Below are 23,814 nucleotides of genomic sequence, written 5' to 3'. Positions count from 1 at the left end.
ATGAACACCAGCCACTGAGGGACTAGTGTCTATCTGTGTGAGTCAATGTGAACGCAGGGCTGAGGAAAAGCTCGGAAACAAGAACCCACTGTCACGGTCTCTTAGCAACCGTCTCTGTCTCCCAGGTGACAGGGACTGACATCACTTCCTGTTGGTGAGAGTATGTATACACAATGTCCAAGTGCGGGGGGTGGGGGGGGTGAAATAAGGGAGAAAAAAGAAAAAGAACCGGCACAAACTGATACGTGAATGTGTCATGATCGTGCGTGTGAAGCTGTGCAAAGTTCACGGGCTCCTCTCCCGCTCCCCCGCGCAGTCGGCAGTTTCAGCCCCCGAGTCGCCACGCCACGACGGGATGGCGTTTGTCGGCGTGCAGGAGTTTGACTTGCATGCGTGGCGTGTGCAGTGCGAAGGCGCGTTTTCGAGAAAGCAGACTGCGGGCGTATATGTGGAGTCTGTGCCATGTGCGCATGCGGTCACTGAGAGTACGTTGTGCCAAAGGAAACATGGCCAACTGATGCCATCTGGTAGGACTACTTGGCACAAGGGGACTCTGTGGTTCCGCGACATATTGTAGGAGTTAAAATTAACACTGTGACACTATTTGGCAGAAAAAGACACTGTACCATCTCTTACTGTGTCTAAATCAGTCTCTCTCACCTTAAGGATCCACGCAGCATTCACGCAGGGGGAGGCAGGACTCTGGAGTCTCTGGCCCTCTATCAAAAGCACAAACTCATGTGCATGTGCATCAACAGCAAAGCCTCCTCACAATCATACATGACTTCTTCAGAGATCTAGGCTCCTTAGTTTTATTCAACCCTCAGAAAACAACTTCATCAATATCAAACAGAGGAATGAACAGAAAAGTAAAATTTCAATAAAAAAAACTAATACTACTTTCCAGATTTCCTTGACAAAATGTAGAAATCTTGAGATAGAAGATTTTCTTCTGAAGCATAACACAGTTCACCGTTTCCACTGGTTTGGCTCCATCCAGTGTGTAACGTGGAGGATTAGCGTCCCGTCGGTTTGACCATTTACAAGAAAAACTAATGCTTGCATTGTCTGCCCCTAATTAACTTCAGATGCTCAGTCTCTTGGAAAAAAACGAAGAAACTACTCATGCCTTGTTCCTTAATTATGTTGAACATTTGTAGCAATAGAGCAACGGAGTGGATGTATCTGGCAAAACTGGCAAATGGCTGCAGAGTGTTCGCTAAAAACCCAGAGTCCACGGCGTTCGGTCAGATAAGGTCCATGAGGATTTCATCTTCCATGGCGCTTGAGACTATGGGCATCCCGGGCTGCGGTACCGCTCCTCTCTGACCCCCGGACATCAGCACGGGACCTGCACGTGGATTTGAGAGGGGGGGTCAAGAAAAGAAGAGAAATACATTAGAGGGATTTTCCCTTTATGATTTCAGGAAATCAAACTAAAGTATATGAACAGAGAGACTTCAAGCATGATCGTCCACCTGATGAAAGCTCCATCCTGTTTAATTCTGTTTCTGTGATGTCCTCATGTGCTGCTTTTTAAGGATTATGTGCTTTTTCAATGTTGTCTTTAACTACACATGAAAAGGACAGCGTCTTCTGTGGATTAAATCATGTCTGTAGTTAAAAAATGTTTGATCTTTATACAAAATTAACTGTTTTACATTTGTATTTTTGTTGAACTCAATGCAGTCATCAGTAACCAATTATTCAAGCTGCTTTCAGACATCCAATGAAGTCCACATATTTTCCTGAAATTTCCTGAGTCAGCCACCAACTGATACAGGTCAACACCTATAGGTAGTTTACAATCGTGAACAGGGATTTGAACTCGCATGATAAGATAATAAGCCGACTCGAGCCTCGAAAATCCAGGACAATCAACAATGTCATCAAAATTTAACATATTGGTGTATTATTATTTACTCGGAAAAACAAACCAGAAGAACTAACAATGAGTGAATATGGACAAGAACTACACCGGTGATGTTAAATTAGTTCGGCTCTTACAAATATATCTTGAAATAAACATAAATAAACTTCATGCATTTCAGTCAAAAGATGCAACATGGAAAAACTAGGTGAAGAAGGTTTGAGGAGCTCAAATGTGAAGAACATGTCAAACCACATAGGACGACCATTGACTGACACTGAGGAAACCAATCTGCCCTGTCACTAGTTTAATCTTATCTTCAGTGCATCTTTGTTTGTCTGAGTAGGATCATGGTGCTGGAAAAACCATTTCGATCTCAAAATCAATATCTAAACGGACCATAAGCTCTGCAAACTTTTTCAATCAATGAGAAGAAAAATATTGAATGAAACATCCAACTCAAGCCAGTCTCTCTAGATGATATGTGTTACAGATACAGTGTGAAATTAGAAATTAAAATTGGTAAATTAAATAAACAGTTCTTTGCTTAGGACAATATATTAGAGTAATGTAAATATGAAAGCAGTGTAGGTAATAAGATGTAATGAGCTTTTCTACATGTAACTTTGGGTGACTGATGCGATCCATGTAGTTATGTTGAGTCAAAAATGACTTATCTCATATGTGTTTAAATGCTTTTAGATATCAACCTTATGACCTTTCATTGAGGAACTTTCCAGTCCTACATTCTAATAATTTCATGTGAACTTGAATCACATGTTTGAGAACTCCTTCAAAAGTTGTGGGGGTGCATGCTGACCTGCCAGGGGTTGTCTCCACTGGCCCTGCATTTGAGCCCCCCCTCCTGGTGCAGAGTGGACCAACTGCTGCCCTAAACCCTGGTGGGACATTATCCCCGGCATGTGAGACACGCCGCCCTGCTGCGAGGACACAGAGACAGAAGAGCAACGTTAGCTGTGCTGAAACTCTTCTGGAACAGTCATTAACAGTATGAGAAATCCACTAATAAGAAGCCCCTGGCTGCATTCTTACTGGCTGCTGTTGGCTCAGGAGAAGACTGCGAAGCTGTGGATTGGCTCCTGGGTTTGAGAGCCGCAATATGGGGCCCTGGGGCGGGGCTTGTCCGCCCTGTGCCCCCTGGTTGGATGGAACACCACCGACCGGCGGCTGCTGGTTACCTGGTCCGGTTGCTCTCATTGCCATCTGAAGAAAGCCACACATTTTAACCAGACACAATATATGGTCACATTACATTTCCTCTCAATTAATTTACAGAACACGCAACCCAGACACTAACCAGTGTGTTTACAGACTATCGTGTTATAATTTAGTAATTATGCCAGTGAAACTAAATTAAATTAGAACTCCTACATTTCCAAGCTCAGCAAAAAAGTGCCTCTAATGGCAGACCTGACCTGTGAATTCACCAAAACCAGCTAGAACATCACATCAGAACAGGAAATACATGCTTGTGTTTGTGCTTCAAATGAAAAGAAGAGGCGATGGAACAAATATCAGATGGAAGGAAATGTAACAAGACTGCACCTATCATTTAAAATCTATAAGGTGATACAAGAAATACACAGTGAATTTGTTGTTTAAAAAATCTAAAGATTTTGGCTATATGTGATCAGCCTTTACACGTTTGAATGTTCTGTGTCAACCACCAAAATACTAACAAGTCACTGCTTTCAGTGGGGAAGTGATGATCTGGATAATACTGGCATGTTATTACGGATCTCTCCAGGTTTATCTTAACCACCTTAAGGATGAAACTAATGTGTTACACACATGTCAGATGACGTGACCAGGTCTGTCTATCCGGTTGGTTTTGTGTTGCCCGTCACCACGTGCTCACCAACAAATACTTGCTCTTCAATAACACAAACTCCTGCATGCATGTTATCAATTAATATATTTTGTTCAGAGACATGCTACAAGCAGAGCATTCGAGTCAACACATGCTAATAGGAAATTAGATGTACACCAGCATGATGTTGAGCAGTGGGTTTATCAATCAGCCACAACAATAATGCAGGTAAAAGGTTTTAATGTTATGGTTGATCGGTGTATTTTTTACTCAGACAATGATGTAATATAACTGAAACTACAGAATATGTTGTGAAGCACAATACTGATTGTTTAGAATACGGCCATCTGCTACAGCATTAAACACAGTTACTGGTTTTAATGCTGTGAGAGACTTGATTGAACATGGAACAAAAAAAAGAAGCATGTCCACAAACTTAAGAAAAACTGGTTTAGGGCTGGGCAATATGTCTGAAAGTATGAAGGATATGTAAATATATCAATTTTCAATTTCAGTTTTCATATCAAATCGATACTTATTATAAAAAAGTAACTCTATAACTCGTTTTAAGTTTAAAGATTTTTGCTCTTAATTAGAAGATGTGGTATTAATCTTTTTACAAAAACTTGCACCTAAACAGTTAAACTATCATTTTACAAATCTTTAAATCTTTAAAAGTACGTACTTCATGCTTGCACAATGTCAAAGCAATATATCTCTATAATGTACTTTGTTCTATTGCTATGGATAAAATAAATTGCAGTGATTGTTATTGTTTATTATTCAGCATTATTATTGTTACCCAGCTCTAAACAGGTTTTAATGTAATTTTAAAAGCAGCTTACTAGGTATGTATGGTTATTTCGAGTTATATATACACTCTATGAGCATTCTCTAAAAAAGACAAATACGACAGAAGGACTGTGATGTATGGATGAATATATGTGGTTCAATAAAACCTGCTAATGCATAGTAGAAAACTGAATTATGCTTCAATGGGTTAAAAGATTTTAAACTTGAGTTTCCGTCCACATTGTATGATAAGAGGCTCCTGAGGGGCTCACCATGTTGTTCTGCCTCTGCTGCTCCTCCATCATAGAAACCTGACTAACAGGAGGCATGCCCACCACCACAGACTGGTTCACAGGACGGATCAGAGAGAAGGAGGAATGGGGGGAGAGTGGTGGAAGTGTGGGGAAAAAAGGGAGCACAGCGGAGGAGAGTGTTAATAGTAAGACGTGCAGAAAACCAGCAAGCACTGGGGGTAGTAAAGGTGTCAACAATAGGCAGTGAGAGAGGGGGAACTGATGTGGGAGCACAGGTACACATGCCAGCACAGAGTGGGCTCACAAACCTGCTGCTGGACGTTGCCATGGGAGACAGGGATGGGACCAGAGGGCCTGTTGAGGAAGTTCTGGTTCGGTGGGACCTGACCAGGTTGCATTGGTCCACCTGCACCGCCCAGCTGCTGCATGGAAACAGAGAGAATGTGAAACAGGAGGATTAGAAGTGGAAACATGCAACATTTCATCACCTTTATTTATCAACTCAGTAGTAGAGCCTAGCTAACTGAAGGATGTGACAATATGAGCATTTTACAGAAAAATCTGTATCTTGCTTTATGTTTGCCAATAAGAAAACTTTTTATTCTACAGAATAATCACTGAAGAGAAGATGTGCATTTATGTTTACATTTTATGTTAAAAACATTTATTTCTTATTCCTAATAACGTTTATGGTTGAACTGTAAAATATCAATACTACCTTTCTTTGTTGGAAGGGTTTGAATACGACATTTTAGGAATCATTGCAAATTTGAATATATCTATATCAGTATTGGAAGTTTTCTACTCTGTGTGTATCAGCATCCTAACCGGCCACTCTCTACTCAGTATGCATACTCTTCTCAAGTACCACTCTGCCTTACCTCTATCCCCATAGATCTCTTCAAGATGCCCATTTCAAATAAGTCTTTATTTTCCTGCGTTCAGGGCTAAAAGTGATGGTGTCTCACTACTTTGCTCAAGCACATCACATTGTAGGACATGAGAGTATCAAGATCAAGTGACCTGTGCGTTTTATAAACATTCAAATACACCGATTTGTAAAGTAGCAAAATGAATATTAAACTATTAAATCTGGGGGGAAAAAAAATATATATGAAGAACTTTTAAAACCGAGCAGATCTTTTCTTTATAAAGATGTACGAAGCTCGAGGATTTTTTTTCACGGTGTGATGTGGCTCTGCACAGAGGTGAGAGGTGATAATATATGAAGTGTACAAACAGGTGAATTAACACAGGCTGGAATTGCCTTATTGTGTAACTGCTGAAATTTGCATCAGAAATCATCCTTTTTTCTTGGAGTCAGTGAAATCAACAGATACAGACATGATTTACCTATTCATTTAGATCCAGTCAAAATTACAGATTCTGAGGATAGCTTATTTCTGAAAAAAACAAACTCCTCATAAGTCAGGAAGTATCTATATTTATTTTTCAGCTTTCCATTCTCCAGCTCTGTGGAGACAGGCCTGGTTATTTGAGAGTAAAAAAATGATGACCCTAACATCTGGATGTGGGCGTGTCCTGTTGCAGCTTGCTACATCAATCTTGTGTGCTCAGACGATTCCAGAAAAACGAGTGCATTTATGAGTGGACAGGCTCAGTCAAAACGGATTCCGCTCTGACGAATCCATGACTGATCGCCGACAACTCAAATAGATTTTGTCGCCAACGTACCTTCACAAAACGCTGTTCGAGGAAGCAAACAAATAAGTAAATTCAACACATTTGCAGCATGTTTTGGAGGTTTTCTGTGTTAACAACATTGAAAGTGTTGCTCTAAATCTGCATGTCCGCTCCTTTTGTCGGTAGGCGTACAGACGGAAAGCAAAAATAACCTTGGAGGATGATGATGCACCAGTTGAGATTCTACTTTAAGCACCTCCCGCTGAGGTGATTGCTATTTTGGATTTCACGGTTTTAAAACAAATTGATGATTTACGACTTCAGCTGTCTGCAGTGTAAAAAATCTTATCAATCCACAGTGGAAGGCAAAGTGAGGAGAAAGGAGGCAACCTGTTGCTCTAACTGCAACCAACACATACCTCAAAGTAGGTCCTGACAATCCAGGTTTATATTTAAAACAAATATGTATGCACATTTAACTCGGACGGTCCTGGACTTAAAAAGGATTAAAGGAGATCTGAGAAGTGTGATGTTGCTAGCTGTGCTCTGCAGGTACAGTGGTGGTTTGTGTGTTTTTCACACAGAGGGGGAGACACAGAGGGAAAAGGGTTTTTCTCTCCTCCTCTGAACCACAAATTATTAACTACAGACTCAGAGAAAAAGGAGATTCATCGAAAAAGTCACCCAGGTACAGCGCTAATGGATGGTGTGTTTTCTGACCGACAATAACATCGGCTTCTTCTTCTCTTGTGCTGTCTGTGATTTATCTCCCGTCTTTAACCCAGTAACCTGTAACATCCTGGATCACGATTTAAAGCCTACATCACTTCTCAGGGTGAAATTATTCAATTTATCCTCGCTGTGAACAGAACAAACTACAATCTCCTTCCTGAAGAATGCCACTCCAGGGCTTTGCACAGAGAAACCTTAACTACTGGTCCAAATTGAAATTTTAATTATGTTAAGATTGCTGTAGCGCTTCCCTATTAGCGATGCAGCACTGAATATGTGATGATACACAAGAGGTAGGAAAAAAAAAATATCTTCATTATAATTTTATGTCTTCTGGCTTCTCTAAATGCCCCGATGCTCACACACAAAGATTCAAGTTACATATAGGGCAGACGCGGTTTACAATGACGTAAAATTAGCAGGGTGAGTAAACAACTGCCATCACCACTGACGAGAGCAGACTGCCACAAGAAACGTAATTTAACTCGTGTTAACCAAACAGAAAGCCTCATTCTTTTTTAAACAGAGGAATGCTTCTTCTCTGTGACTGGATGCTGCATTGTCTCAAATGCAGCTATGCAATAAGCTGGAGCGGAGGAGACGGCTTATCCAGAGGACACATTTTAAATTACCCTGTCTCCAGGGATGAAGATGAACAGGGAAGGGAAAGTGAAGTTCCTCTGCCACGTGGACGAGGCAGCAGTTTGTAACCCGTGGTGAACTCAGCACCAGGAACTGGTTCACCTGGTCCGTGGGGGCTGAAAGGACGGGCCTGGATTTGAGATTCCCTTTTCCTGTCCCTTAAGACGGGCCTGAATCGCTGCCACTCCCTCATTTTGCTAAAAGCATCTCATGTACAATTACATCTTGAGAGCCTGGCAAAGCAACATTTGTACTACATTCAAATGTATTTAAAACTGAATCTCAAAGTGCTTTTGCCTTGTTGTTGATATATGGTGTCTTTTCTAAATTGTGTTACTGTAATGACATTACACTGAACCGGTATTTTGTTAAAAAAAAAACACACAGGTCCAGAGGGTTGGGTAACTAATTGAGTTACTGATTAATCTCCTGATACGTTTTTAAATAATGTTTGGTTTATGAATTTGTCCGGAAAAAAATACAAGTACGTTTGGCGACATTTTTAGATGTGAATTTCTGCATCTGCATCATTAACGCACCCCCCCACTCGCTGTGAATCCTTCGGAGAATCTCCTGCTGTGTTCTCACAGAGGCCCTCCACAGCATGTCAGGAGATTTTCTGGAGTCCAGTGCATCTCTGAAAGCAGCTTAATAAAAGTCCATGTCTTTTTTATTTTAAATAAGACCTTAACTAATGTTGCTTTATGATGATAAGGTTATTGTGTGTTGGCACATGGGGGTTTCTTTGAAAAGTGCTCCATTGTGTGAACAGGCTAAAATTAAAAACAACTGTGTAATTGCAGCAGCCCGGCCAAAATAAATGTCCACTTCAGACAACATCACCATCGCTTTGACTTTAAAAACGCTTGGAGGTAAGTTTCACTCTCAGTTAGCTACAAAACACTACTGAAGATAAATGTAGGAAGGGTTTAGCTGCTTTTGGCTTTAGCTTGAATGTAGTTTCAACAGTTTTCACAGCAGTGCTCATCAGCTCGTATCTGCCACAGTAATAGAATGGTTGATGATGGTGACAATAGCTTTGCACTTCGGTTGACATCTAAACGCTGGTAAAGATATTTGTTAAACCTAAAATATTGAGGCTATGTCCATTTCTTAAGGGTGCTATATTTTAGCATTCAGCTCAGGTAAACCTTTTTTTAATCCAATGGATAATGTTATTAATAACACAAAAATGCACCGATGTATTGCATATATATTCCCATCACCTAAGCATTGGTAATGAGGTGAGAGTGCAACAGTCAGCTAATGTTGCAGCTGCAGCTAATGCTAACCCCATTAGCCTCCACTAGAGTGAGAGAAGTTAGTGGCTGCTGTGAAGATACTGGGTTCACTAAATGAAATGTCAATAACAAAGCACCTTAATGCTTTAAACATTGCACCTCAATTCCCTGGTGCTGCTCTATAATGCCTCCTCATTATCACCTCCCTTCGGTATCCACACACCACATATTCTCCCCCGCACTGAAACCTTCCTCTCTTCCCACCACCCCGCTCCACTTCCTCCTCCCATCCCCACTCACCGCTCTGTGCTGCTGGACCTGCTTGTGGTTGGTGATGACTTGCCGGATGCCGTTGACGAAACCGCCCTGGTCGTTGGGAATGAGGCCCATGAATATTCTCTTCTTGGATGAATAGAGCAGCATCAGCACCCGCACCTCACAGGGCGACGTAGTGTGGGGGAAGTGGACGCAGCCAGCCTGCCGGGGGGGGGGGGGGGGGGGGCAGATTAAGACCTTGACATGGGACTCTTGCATAATTATGGGATGGGGTCGAGCTTGGGGACATAACCTCCTCCTGAGCTCCTTTGCTCAATCAAACATATCGGTTTTATAAATTGAATGGAAATGGTATTAATTTAATTCATACAGTGCTTTCCCTAGGCCGTAAATCAAATTGAGGCAGAGCTCAGCTGGACTGAATACTATTAATGCTATTTCTCAATGGTGTTACCTTATTAACAATGCACCGCACTGACAAAACCCCTATCATTATGCTAGCCTTCTGGAACTGAATCAGACCTAAACAATAAAAGCTTTTTTTTGTCTGAACTGATGGCAAAGCATATTTAAAAATCCTATTATCTAGCCTGAATGTGTCTGAACGTATGGCCTGGAACCCCCTCTAGAGTCTGGAACACATCACTGCAACACACATTCAGGTTCAGCCCTTCTACTGGACAGAGGTGGGAGCTGCACTCATTTGTCACTCATGGAAAATGTATTGAGTCACACTGAATGATGCATAAGACGAGGGACATGGAGAAAATGCACATTTGAGGTTCAGCAAGAGGACAAGTGATTAAACACTTACGAAACCACTGGCCATAATGCGGTAGAGGCCTTTCAGCGACTCCAAGTCTTTGTTGGTGAAGAGAAACTGAACCATTCGAGAGTTTCTGAAGAGGTGACCTAAGGTTGTCTAGAAAGAGAGCAGGGGAGAAATGACTTAGTTATGCATCATTCATAAAGAAATCACTGCTGCAAATTAGAGTCAGCGGAGCACTTTCACAAACTGAAAAAAAAAAAAACATTTCTCACCAATAACTGCTGTGGAATCAGCTGCATAATAAGCTTCTGGGGCCACTGGTCTGTGTTTCTGTACGGAGACACAAATAGGACAGCAATTTAAAAAAAAAATATTTATACAGACAAGGACTGAGTATTTCAGTGGCTACTCACAGATTTTCACCCTGGTTCACATGTACTTGACATGGCAGAGAACGCGTTAGTTTGGTGGCGGAATCCATTGATGAGGCTTTAGGCTTCTGCAGGGAATGGATTCAGAGGGGAATGGGTGTGGAATGAGATAAATTGAAAATTAGGAAGCGAGTCTGAAAACAAATAAAGGGGTAACAGTTCTTTACAAGTATCTCACAGGGTTTTGAGACAAAAACCAAACAAAGCTCTTTAAACTTACTTACTTCACAAAAATTATAGACACATTACTAAGAGTTATAATGGCAGTTTTAAAAAGAAAATCCTCGATCTGCCCTGTGATCTAGACCTGCACCGAAATAGATTCTTCCCAGAACCATACCACATCCATTAAAGGCCTTTTTGTTGACTTTGGCACCTCTGTGGACAAAAGCGGTGTTGTTTCCACTGTCACCTGTCATAAAAACCTTGGAACAGACAGCATGTGCATTTGTTTTGGAAAAAGGGAAAAAAAGACAAACCTGTAGCAAGTTCAAGACACACAACAAGAAAACACTGCAACACGACAAGGACTAAATCAGTTTACAGCCTCTGGCAAGAGAACAGGGTTATCAAGCTCAAGATTTTGAGATTACGATGTGGTCTGTAGCACGCTAGCTGTTAATTAAGTGTTTACTAAAGCATGTTCAACATGGTCCCTGGACTCCAGCAAGAGTGTCACTCCTTCTGTTTGGAAATGTATGGACAGGGCCACAAGGTGCTGCTGGTGAAACTGCAGTAACACCTCTGTTATGTGTGGATTAGGTTGCTGTATTGTATGTGTCCGAGCGTGATATTCAATGTTCGCTGGAGGTCTGGATGAGGAACGACATCTGCGAATCAAACATCAAGGTTCTCTGCAGGAATAGGCTTGATTGCTCAGTCATGTAAAGGGAGAGGAGAGCCTGTCCCTAAGGTTAAATGGCTCAGGGTCCATTCAGCAGTGATGGAAACATCACACCCAGGTGAACGCTCCCTTGGCAAAACCCTGAGGTGAGACAGCGCTACAGCTTATGGTGCATTTGTGATGTCAAACATGAATCACGAGGGTCAACAGAAATGCAAACTCCTCAACTGTCAATGGGAAGGGAGTTTATCTCCTTCTCTAGCTAGTTTACACATGTTTAAAAAACATTCGTATACCCACTAATCTTGGGTTTAATACACGGGTACAGGACACTGGGATTGTCTGAGGGAATATTTAGTATTTTCTCAACTGGCCTAGGAGCAGTTTGAGAATATAGAAGAAAATGATCATAAATGAGCTGCACTCTTCACCTCTCTGCCCTGTGACCTCAATTAGGACAAGCAACTAAAATAAGGATGGATGGATGAACTTTTACAGATAACCTGTTCACAAAAGAACACGTCTGTGCAGCAATCCTACTGGGAATCATTCCATCACTCTTAATCTTCAGAACATCAATAAAGGATCAATGCTCATCAATCAAATATTAGTCAGAACTACTGTACGTCCTGTGCTGTCTATGCAATATGCTAGGATTTCTATGCGGACAAATGGATTACTTATTTGGAGGAGGATGAACAGTGACTAAACACATCTCCTTGCAGTTATAGGTGGGACAAAAAAAGAAGCACATTCTGAAACGTTATTGCAGGGCAAAATCTTTCCAGAATCAACAGATTGAAATTCAGCCAAAACATCATCATACTGATAACACTGTGAACAGGTAACAGCAGATTACGAGCAGTGTTTCCTTCTCCTATTCTTCCCTCTCAGGCCATTTTGCGACTGTACATTTTTAATTTGCAAGATTTAGAGTTTCCTGAGCTTTTCACTCTTATTGCGGTCCATTTAACCGATAATTTTTGACAAAGAAGATGAGAGGATGAGGGTGTAGTCAATAGAGGGGATTGATCCGAGTCTGTCCTACCCAACACAAACACTTAAAGGCCTTACGAGTGTCGCATAAAAGCCATTTAACATCCACTCTCCAAGATCAGCACAGCGACTGTAAACTAAATCGATTTGACCTTGAGCTAAACCAATAGAAATAGGATGGCATAATGATGTGCAATTAATCACAGTGCATAACAATCAATGACCAACGATTATTAAAGACATACCACAGCGGTGATGATCACAGCATGTTGGCAGAGGAGTTGATACCAACTCAAGTTTTGAGTTCAGCTTTGTACTACAGGCAGCTGGGACATCAGGCCAGGAAAGTTAATTAAAAATAAACAGTTTTAAGTTTTTGGGAAATAATCACTTTACTGCAGAGAGTAGGATGAGAGGATCAATACCACTCTCTTATCTGTCTGTTAAATATAAATCTGGAGCCAGAAGCTTGTTAGCTTAGTTTAGGATTAAGACTGTGTGAAGGTGACAAAGTTGGCCTGCCAGTGCAGCTAAAATCCAGTTCCCAACTAATTCCATTGGGAAATTCCATTCTTTGAAGGTATCAGTGTATCAGTGGGAGTCATGTTTTCACTAAAAAGGATCTATTTAAAAAATAGACTTTACTGAGTGTTACCTCTTGCCACTCGAGAACGCCAGTCCATGCAACAATCTTATTGGCTACTCCTTGCTGCTGTCCAATTGCATTGCTTTGAGGTCCTGACACACCAGGCTGTCCAAAGAAATAGAAGAGGAGGAGGTTACATGTTGTTAACAGGTGCAATTCAAGAACAGAACAGAGCCTCTACCTGTCCAACACTTTCATTGAAACACATGTTCACAAAATAAATTATATTTCTCATTAGGTTAATAAAACAAAGCATGTCATTCTGTAGAGTGGATTAAAGTTGAACATCATTCAATATTAGGTTTGGCTCATTTTAGACGGTTTAATCAATATTTAAATAAAATTCATGTTCTTCTACTAGAAAGAAGATTCAATGAATGAATTTGAGAGCAGAAAGAAAACAATGACTGTACCCTCTGTGCTTTTCTAGTGAAAGTGGAACATGTTCTGGTTTTGATCTGATTGTACTACTAAAATTTAAAATTCATTTTGATATCAGACTTCAGACAGTGTGTGCGTCTGTAAATTCCGCTCTCGGCTGCTGGTGATACAGCATCACAGATCAGTGAAGTCTTGGTTTTACTGACTCAAGACTTAAGCTGGGCCATTTCCATTCAAATATATCAATATGATTAAAAATGAATATTGTTTACAAGGGGGTGAAAACAGCAAAGCAATTCTTCCAGTTTAGAGGAGCTTCCTTTAACCTAGAAATGATATTTGTTTCTACATAGTAGATCTTTTATATTCACAATGTAAGATACAGGGGACAGAATCTACAGTCCTCGTTCTGTGCAGGTTCAGTTGAAGGTAGCATCTGGTTTTCGCAGTCTGAGCGAATCAAATCAAGCCAGTTTCTTCCAAGTTACTGAGTCTTTTGTACAAATTCCTGCAATGCGTTATGATCCTTCAACTGCTGCTCCATAAGGAAACCCAGAGAGGAAGCACAGAGGGAATCTGGCACAAAGCAAGACTCCTGTAGAAATGCATCCTCTTCATTTGTCTAGCTCAATTGTACTTGGACACTTGAATAGATTAGGGGATTGCTTTAAGGCCAGTATAGACAGGAAGAAGGATTACAGCAACCAATCACCGATACGGGAAACTTTAAAAAGTGTTAACATATACTTTAAGTCTCTGGCTCTAGGTTCTGCTTTTTGTTATGTTTTGGATATATATAATTTATATACTAATTAATATTTAGGTTCAGGAGTTCAAGTGATAAAACAATATGTGACAATGGCTATATATTGAGTTAGGTGGTGTTAAGCTACTGTTCCGGAAGTTTTAACAAATGGTATAATTTCATTAGTTTAATAATATTGATTCTTGTCAGAACTTACCATGTTGGGCTGCACTGAAGGCGCTGTGGGCTGATTCGCTGAGGGCTGCTGCTGAGGTTGCTGCTGTGGTTGCTGATTGGGTATCGGCTGTCCTGGGGGTGGGACCGGCTGCTGCTGATTTGGAGGAACCTGTTGCTGTGGCATCATAGGCTGGGATGACGTGGTGACCGTTGATATGCTGGGCTGACTGAGCTTCACCCCAGGGACTGATGGGATGTTTTGCTGACTGTTGAACGGGGGGCCTTGATTGACCATTCCTGGGACTGGAGGAAGAGAGAGAAAAGGGTTAGCAAGAACATACGCTATATAAATTTAAAAACATGAACATTATTGATGGTAAGAGACAAAAAAGCTATGATGCCCCAAAACAATAAATTCTGTCAATTTTTTCCTGTAATTTTGGGCAACAAGTGAATAATCTAAATATGCAGAATCTATACATCAATACTATTTTAAGAAAATATTGTCCAGTAAAAGAGAACATTCAGTAAAAAGCACAAACTTTAAGTCACACTAAAATTATGTTAACACAGAGGCAAGGAAACTAAAATGTTGGCGACATGAATTGTTCACAGATGCCCACAGAGTCCACAGGTAACTTACAGCGACTCTTCTGGACGTTGGCTGCCTCCACAGCCATCTGTGCAGCCACCTGAGCTGCACTCATGGCAGCCGAATTCTGTCAGCAAGCAGATGAAAGGGAAAACAAAGAAGGGTGAAACTTTTGGGGAAGGAACTTAAACACCACAGTCTGAAACTGAGCCAAAAGCAAGTGGCAGGAGTTAAGTCTCCAGTCAGCCTTGCGCTGTATGGCTTCTTGCCCATTACCTGATAAGGGTGGGGTGTGTTTATGGATAGAGGGGGCTGTGAGGGTCCAACGAGAGGCTGAGAGACAGAGAGCACCTGAGGAGGGAGGACGGGTTTGAGCGGTCCGGGTCCTCCACCTGAGGAAACTGGAGACAGTCAATAATAGATGCTTAGAGATTTCACACAGTTTTGCAAGGCAAACTTGAGAACATTTAGAATTCACAGTGTTAGAGTACAACAGTGCCTCGTTATAGGTAAAAAATAACACATAATTATCAGGGAATTCTATATTCATCTCTCAAAAGTGTAGGAGTAGCCAATGGGAAGAGCTCAAATGGTTTTATTTATAACAATGGGAACTAGCGCGAACTTAACACATTTTTTTATATCTCCTGCAGCAATTAACAGATGTAAAATTAGCAACTCGTGACGTAAAACCATATTTTACCGGGATGTGATTAAAGGAAACTGGCAAGAATAAAACCAAAAAACTAAATCAGAGTAGAAGTTGGAGGAGTTTGATATTGATAGAGGAGGTATACAAAGAAAGGGGCAATTTAGAGCCACAGTTGAAAAGCACAGACAAAGAAAGATGGACAGAATGAGATTAACAACATTAATGCCGGGTTTACTCATTTACTCATGTTAATTGCAGCCTGAAGAAGTAGAAAACAGCAGTGTACTGTGCTAAGAAAAATGGAAAACTATAAAGCTCAATTTTTCTGCGTTCAACATTCACGCAGTTTAGAGTTGATTAAAGGACAAACTGATTCTAACCTTTACTGTTTATCCGGGTGGCCACACCTGGCCCCCCTTAGCAGTGTGACTGCACTGAGGCACATTACTTTGCAAGTCATTAAGTGACTTTGTTTGTAATGAAATGACATCACTACCAATTTCGGTACATGTCGGTCAATCGTGGTGCCAGGGCTGCTCTTTAGCGGGCGCTATTCAGCTTCTTTGCCAGGCTCATTTCTTTAAACCATATTAATGTCTTAAGGGATGGGGCTTTTTTTACACACATGTAATATGAAGGAGATTGAACATTGTACACTGAAGTAACAGCAATTTTCTGTATCACTGCGACACATTGAAATTTGATGCCATGCCACGGCCACACCGTGTGAGAAAAACTCAGTTGTTTTTAATCTCCAAGAAGTCAAGATGACACTAACCAAATTTGAAGTTGAACTGGTGAAAGCTCTAGGAGGAGATTGTTAAAATACACAAAATGTAAAATCGCCAAAAAGGCCAAAACAAATTCAAAATGGCAGACTTCCTGCTGCTTTACCAAAATTGGTGCCGTGGACTTCTTTTACCGTCCGGTCATGATACTGTGTGTACCGAATATCATAAATATCGGTTAACCCAGACCCTCGTATCTGTTGAGATATTTTTCCACTCAAATTTCAAATGACCCTAGAATACAGTGTTTCCCCTACCATTATATTAGGGGGGCGGCGCGCCATATATATTTTTTTAATATAGCGCCAGATCTCAACACAAGTCATTTAAGGTTACCTTTCCTATAAGACAGATCTATAGCTTGCTCTTTTATTAAACAAACTAAATGGCCTTATGTTATTCATCTCATTTATACAACAGCATGTCATTTCTGTCTCTACATGGTCGCACGTTTAGATTTCTCCTCTGCTCTCTGTATCGTGCAGGGCGGAGTTCCATCCCGATGCGCACACACAAACACACAGACAGGTGTGAGCACACTCCCACCAGCGGACAGAGAGCATCACGAGCGGACAGAGAGCATCCACTGCCCCGAGCTTCCCCCCCCAAAAGCCGTAAACCTAGGGGAAACACTGGAATATGTACATTTTCATCAGGCCAGAAGCCCTTGCAAAGCTTGGTGAGTTTTTGAGTATGTTCAAGCCATCAAAAATGCGATTATTTACTGAATAATCAAACGAAAAGCAATAGGGCTATCAGTGAAGATATATTATTAAGCATGTCCTCACAGTCTTATGCAATCTTGTTCCTTTCAGAGGACATTTCAGAATGATAGAGGTTTAAATCTTTGTTTCTCACCAGGAAGTGAAATTCCTCTGACAAGGACCATGTGGAAAGGGTCCTGACTGTAGTCTGGATGGGGTTCAACCACGCCACCTCCAGGAGACGCCCGCTCAAACAACGACCTGAGAGCCGGTAGCTTCCGAGGAGCCACCACTGAGAAGTGAATTCCTTTCTAAGAAAAGTATGAAAAAATAAACACATTCAATGAAATTAAATAATGTTGTTCTATAATGAGCTAACAAAGCCAACAACAAAAAAAAATTCTAAGAATATGTATAATACAAAATAATGATACACTTAATTTTGAAATAAAAGTGCCTAATGGAGAAAATATCACTCCGAACTTACATCTCTGATGATTTTGACCAAGTTGTCTGCTGTGCAGCCGGTGTAGCTGACACTCTCCACAGCAGGGAGCAGATAAGGAGGAGAGTTACACAGCAGCACACACACCTTGTGGGTTTGACCTCTGGAAAAGGCAAAAAGAGAAAAGGCAAATAGATGAGATTTTCCCCATGACTTGTGTCCCTATAAGAGTTAAGTACCTACTGCTACTATGATAATTACTTTACTTTATTATGACCAAACAGGACAAACTTCTAAAGTGCAATAGACTGAGTGATGCATAGTTGTTTAAAGATAACTTTGTAAGGAGTGTGTAACAGAGAGACTGTCTTACATTTGCTCCCTCATCTTCTTAAAATCATCAAAGAGTTGCAGGGCCACAGAGAGGCCCTCTGCAATTAGACTACAACTTTCTGCTCCACCTCCCATGAACCTATGTGGAAAAAGAACAGAAAATGTTTAATATTTGACCATTTATAATGTCTGTTTTCAATCTGTTAGGATTAGGGTTACATCCACTTCTTAATATTTAAGTAAATAAAAGATGTATTACTGAATGCTGTCGATCCATGAGACAAACTCGAAGGCCGAGCTTGTTGGTGCGTGGCATTGGACGTATGACTCAGGAGCACAGTCCACTGTGTTGAACACCACGAGGCCATACTGTGTTCCTCCATACTTGAAAAGCAGAAAAACAGTTTATTAGTAACATTCAAAAAACACTTTTTAAACTACCCATTACAATTTTTTTAAATAGTAAAAAGGACAAAAAAACTCACATCTCCACCAAAATCTGTTTCTGCTGGGGGCCCTCCATTGAAATATCTATGGTAAACAAAAATCAGAAATAAATCAAAACATAAATAAAATATGAATAAAAAAAGAATTCCTTAGAACAGGAGTGCTGCTGTGTCCTTACTCAATAGCTGGAAGAATGTAATTTTTCCTTAAAGATTCAAAGTAGGGTCCAAGGTTCGCTGTCCCTTCGATGACAAACACCACATCGGCCACCTGGTTGGTCCCAGGCTTAGCTGAAGGCTCCATGAGTGTCGAACCTGCCACCATGGAACTGGACAAAGAAGGAGCAGATTTGACAAGTAATGAAATGTCTCCCTAGAAAATTCATTCATCTGTTATGTTGATTATCGGCAAAGAAAAGGAACAACTGGGAGAGACGGGCAGCAGCATCAAATCTTTTCAGCATTCATTGACACTGACTACAGTGAACGACTGGGTCATTGGAACCACAATTGGATGTGTCTCAGGTCTCAATTAAGGGAAGTTCATTTTGATGAATAAAGTTTTTGCGGGGTGATTTAAACTGGTCACATCTCCCTTGACATGTCACAGAGAGAAATTCTCATGTCAGTTTAACTTAACAGTGCACTATCCTGAATATAAAAGCACATGAGTGATAATAACATTTAAAGTTGAATTACAAAAACAGCAGTTCAATCAAATTGGTAACATTTTCAACCAGGTATATTTTTAATGTCATCAGAACATCCAGGTCTTTGGTTTTAGACTGGTTGCTGGGATATCATTGATTATCTCAAGTAGCATCACAGCATTGTCAGACCAAAGCACGTATGTGTTGATGGGCTGGGAATGGTCCTGTTTAGATACATATCAATTGAATTTCGTTCAGCACACTTACATCACTGTTTATAATGAAGTAATGAGCCTGATGATTTGACATGGAACTACCCAAGATGCTTAGCGATACAAGTTGAAAAATGGAGCCAGTGCATCTTATGGGACATTTTATTCCTCTGATGGCTTTAAAAACAAAAGTATCACACGTGTAATCAAAGTTTGACTTTTGCACTGTAACCGCTTCCTGTTCCTGATGGTGTGTGCGTATTTGTTCCCAAAAGTTAGTGAGCACTGGGGCTAGCATGCTAACAAGCTAGCGTCCACCCTAGCACCTAAGACAAAGCACTAATGTCCTTATGACTGATATTATCTATCTATTCACGCGCACACGAAATACAATAAGAACGCTGCGCGTCCACAACAGGGTTTTGACGGTGGTTTGAGGGTAAACGTCAGGGTACGATTTGAACTAACTCAGCTAAAGCAACCTGAGCTAGCCAGCTAGCATCCGGCTGGTACATGCTGTGCACTGACCTGATGGTGAGCAGCCGCTAATGGAGACGTGGGCTCAGAAAACACACAAAAATAAGGAAAAGCTGAGCCTGAATCGACAGTAGACTGAAGCGGAACAGCTAGCATCAGCCATTTGTTGTATTTATGACGGAAGTGACACAAAGACACGCCCACAAAATATAACGTTGGGGTCATCTTGTCCGTCTCTTGTGCAGATAAGACGCACCGGGGCGGAGTGCTGCCACCTACTGTTTAAAGTCTGCAATCAAGATGGATGCAAAACAAAAAGGCTGATTCAAAGATGTTGTTAGATGCTGTTCATCACAAGATTATAACAATAATTACATAAATTGTGTTGTTTGATTATTTAAATGTTGATTTCACTGATTTGCTGTCTTGCTTATTGTGAGGCACTATGCAACCATTTTTGAAAAATGCGCTGTCTATAAATAAAGTTTAATATTATTCTATAGTTATATTTACATCTAGAAATGCAAAATGTTACAAGGTTATATTGATTCGGATCAATTAGCTCCTACCTTGTGAAAATATGTGTAAAATCATGCTGCAAACTATCAAAGTGAAAACTTGTTTTTATGATGTATGCCAAATGTATTTTACTGAAGGCCACAGGCATCCACTATCCTGTTTTTATTGGCCGGCAGCATCCATTAAATTTAAAGCATCTCTGTGTCATGGTTATAATAATGCCACATTATCATCCCTCTCAAATTTATTTATTTGCACTTTTAAATTCCAAGGCAAATCAAAGTGCTTTTCATGACACATATAATTTATTACATTGAGATTTGCAAAATGTAAAGGAAAACCTTTTTTTCTAAACATAAGAAAATAAAACAGGTATACACAGGTATATAAATAAAATATGCTGCTCAGAGACAGTGCAGTATATATGAATAATGGTTACAGATGTAAAAATATGGCAGTGGCCTAAAGAATAGCTTTGAAATCTGCTTGGAGGCTGTTGGTGATATTTGGTGCATAAAAGTCAGCACTTATGTTTGGCTTTTTGCCTCTGGGCAGTAAACACAACTGTATCCGAAGAACTGACATCTGGTAGGTTCACAAAATAGGACATTTTGTTAAGGCCCACAACCATCCAACAGTAGAGTTTTGTTGTTAATGTCTTTTATTAACAGAGAGAAAATGCATAGAGGTATGAGAAGTGTTGTGATGTGTTCCACTTTCTTGAATAGGCTCTTTGTCATTGACTTTTTACAAAGACCTCCAAAGACACAATGAGCAGCCAAGCATGTTTTAAATTGAAATTTGCAATGCTTTTTCAAGAGACCATATCTACAATCTCTTTGAATATAATTTGGTAAGAAAATTAACTCAGTTAAACTGTAATGTGCAGCCCTTCTGTATTTGAGGGGGCTATTTATTCAACTGCATCCAGTGAAGTTGAATTGATTTCAAGTCTATTTGCATTTTCCTGACATCAGATGCTGACATTGAATGAAGCTGGGAAGCGCCAGGTCATCACTCATACAGTATTATCTTGGATTAAACCTTGAAACCTCACTCTTTGTAAGTGCTCCTCCGGTGGCATTACTCATTGCAAAGGTCATCTGTTATCGTATCTGCGTCAAATCCATCTAATGGCCATTCTGAGGCAGACAGGGCAGAGGGCCAACAGATGACTTTCGACAAGGGTAAAACTGGAAATCTGTGCAAGACATTTCAAATCCTAAATGACTGTGAAAAGATTGCATTGCATTAACCATTGACTTTTAAATTATTGCAATGACAGAGGCATGATATTCCATTCAGTTTGGCTCTGCTGACCCAGTGAAGATCATGTACAGATGTGAGGTTATATACAAATCTAACTGCTGCTGGTGTGATGCTCGACCTGAAAGGGAGAGGGAAACCTGACATGTTGCTGGCATTACGTGAAGAGCAGCAGAATAGATGCTGCTACAGGACCTGCTGGATACCCAGCCCCTGCTCAAGATTGACCTTGAGTATGTTTCTTGCATAGAAAGCAGGGTGATGTGAGAAATATGCACCATTCAAAGAACTAAAATATTCTGGACAAAACATGTAGAAAACTACGGATGTCGGCTTGAGATTTGCTGACAGCAAACCTAACCTTAAGTCCTGTGAGAGACATTCACTGGTGAAATAAAATGTGCATTGTTTTATGGATAACAGGTCATACTGTTGAGTGTGTTTTCCTCCTTCTTGTAAATGGATTTGGTAAATGGATTTGTATTTATATAGCGCTTTTCTAGTCTTGATGACCTCTCAAAGCGCTTTACACTACAGTTTCACATTCACCCAATCATACACACATTCATACAGTGCATCTATCCCAGCACTTTGTTATTCTATGGGGGCCATTCAGGGTTCAGCATCTTGCCCAAGGACACTTCGGCATGCAGATTGTTCAGACTGGGGATCGAACCGCCGACCTTCAGGTTGGAGGACGACCACTCTACCCCTCAGCCACAGCTGTTTAAAACAGCGTTCTCAGCAAAACCACTGGAGGTTTCAAAATGCTGTTGAGCCAGATCTCCAGGAGATGTCAGCAAATATCTACAGTAAATACAGTAGATGCTGGTTCTTGCTGTTACACATGGTTACTCATAGGGCCTTGTACTCCCATGAGCCGGAAAGCCTTGAGATGGATCTATCTTGAGAATGTATGTGTTATGTTTAGACTAAGTTAAGTTACATAAAGGAAAATCTCAAGGGACAAAAACCAACAACAGCCTGATCCTTTGGTGGTATCTCATCTGATTCTTCTTTAAATTGTTTTTAAATGAATAAAAAGTGTTGTGATTTGATAGAAACACTGAAGCCTCCTCATGGTTTGCAGCTCTTCTACCCCAAACCATATTTCCTGTACGGCACTAAACCTCCCTTATAGCTACAGTGCAGAAAACAGGTGGATAGTTACTGCACCAGCTCACAGCATGTGAACCCGCTGTCAAATCAGTGGAATACACCAGGGCCTTTGACCTGTGGTTGTAACACATTGGTAGCACAGTTTCTGTGGGTCCAACAATAGCATCATCTCCCCTGTGGCAATGCCAGCTCATCTGCTCAGCAAAGCAAAGGGCTTCGGAGCTCATCAAACTCAAAGCCTCCCACAGAAACAATGCTACATGTCAATTCCACCCAAATCCTGTGAAGGCCAACAAGCTGTGGGCTAGAGCAGCTTTTCCATTTAGGCGTCAAGGAGCATGGACAGGTGACCTGAGAAGAGTTCACCTGAGGAGGGTTTGTGCTCAAGGCTACTTCCTGCATGGAAGTAGCCTCCCCCCCTCGCCCCAAAAGAGCTTTTTATTCTGACTGAGCAACATGGCCAAATTAAACCGACAGAATGGCTCATGAATGTTTCTCAGCGTGTGTGTGTGTGTGCGTGTTAATGTGTGTGAATGTGCCTGCGTAGGCAACCCTTCACTTTGCAACTCTGATGCTTTATGCTGCTCAGAGGAATATACTGTGTGACTCGCTGCTTTGAACTTCAACACACACAGTGCTGGCAGTTGCCAAGCAATTACAGAAAGCCTGCATTTCGGGTGTACCTCTGGAAAAACTGGGAAATTTCTGTTTTGTTTGGTCAGAAAACGACATAATAGAATATGAATGAGGAATATTGCCAGTGCTGCATGTCTGCAAGGTCCAGGTGGTGCGCTGAAGACAATCATTCTCCTGACCGTGGTACCCAGCTGGGATGCTGAGGGCCAGATGGTCCGCTCACAACAGGTAATCACAGCCAGCATGCTGATACATTGACATCCACACAAATGGGTTACCAGAACTACCCAGAGCATTTGGGATGCAGGGATAGTAACCCTGCCCTGCCTGCCTCTGGGGCTCTTTCTATCGAGTCTGGCACTGGTGCGGTGCAATTCAGGTAGTGATTAATGAACAGAGCTTAAATATGGATTTTTTTTGGCTTCCGTTTCTTAAATAGCATAAAATATTTAATTCCTTTGATGAAAAATCCTACAGTCATGAATTGCTCTTTAGCGTTCCTTATTCGAATCCGTGGTGAGACGTGATGTCAAAGGATGTTTCACAAAAGTTTGTGTTTGTAAGGTGAGCATCGTTAAGTTCTGCCTTGAAAGCAATTTATAGTGAAGGTCAGATCCCGGGGCCCCGCTCCTGTATTAATACACTGTTCCCCTGCAGAGGCAAGCTACTTTAATACTGGCTGAGGTTTCCACTCGCATGCATTC

General features: G+C 41.0%; 1 protein-coding gene across 5 annotated transcripts; it reads right to left on the bottom strand.

The window, feature by feature from the left end:
- Positions 1-781: 781 nt before the first annotated feature.
- Positions 782-19,740, bottom strand: med25 (mediator complex subunit 25). 5 transcript variants are annotated; one of them, XM_062408498.1, is made up of 20 exons: positions 19,622-19,740; positions 18,411-18,560; positions 18,271-18,316; positions 18,045-18,169; positions 17,826-17,924; positions 17,495-17,615; positions 17,162-17,318; positions 15,140-15,264; positions 14,915-14,990; positions 14,312-14,574; positions 12,978-13,073; positions 10,465-10,550; positions 10,324-10,381; positions 10,097-10,204; positions 9,307-9,483; positions 5,056-5,169; positions 4,766-4,837; positions 2,924-3,094; positions 2,691-2,811; positions 782-1,351 (listed from the first exon to the last, which is right to left on the bottom strand). In XM_062408498.1, exons 2-20 carry the CDS (start codon positions 18,554-18,556, stop codon positions 1,248-1,250), a joined length of 2,265 nt encoding a protein of 754 aa, XP_062264482.1. In that variant the 5' UTR covers positions 18,557-18,560; positions 19,622-19,740; the 3' UTR covers positions 782-1,247. The 5 variants fall into 5 exon arrangements, with proteins under 5 accessions (XP_062264482.1, XP_062264483.1, XP_062264484.1 ...); XM_062408499.1 differs by having other exon boundaries at positions 5,056-5,166; XM_062408500.1 differs by having other exon boundaries at positions 10,465-10,547.
- Positions 19,741-23,814: the final 4,074 nt, after the last annotated feature.

This window comes from Platichthys flesus, chromosome 16, assembly GCF_949316205.1.
Source record: "Platichthys flesus chromosome 16, fPlaFle2.1, whole genome shotgun sequence".
Lineage (NCBI taxonomy): Eukaryota > Metazoa > Chordata > Actinopteri > Pleuronectiformes > Pleuronectidae > Platichthys > Platichthys flesus.
This window is presented reverse-complemented; position numbering and strand designations above follow the sequence as displayed.

Excerpts from the sequence above, each read along its gene's own strand:
- med25 (XM_062408498.1), bottom strand. The coding sequence starts at position 18,556 with ATGGTGGCAGGTTCGACACTCATGGAGCCTTCAGCTAAGCCTGGGACC. Across the intron at positions 14,991-15,139 it reads ACACACCCCACCCTTATCAG|AATTCGGCTGCCATGAGTGC; the intron begins GTAATGGGCAAG and ends GCTTGCTGACAG. Across the intron at positions 13,074-14,311 it reads CTTCAGTGCAGCCCAACATG|CCTGGTGTGTCAGGACCTCA; the intron begins GTAAGTTCTGAC and ends TTCTTTGGACAG.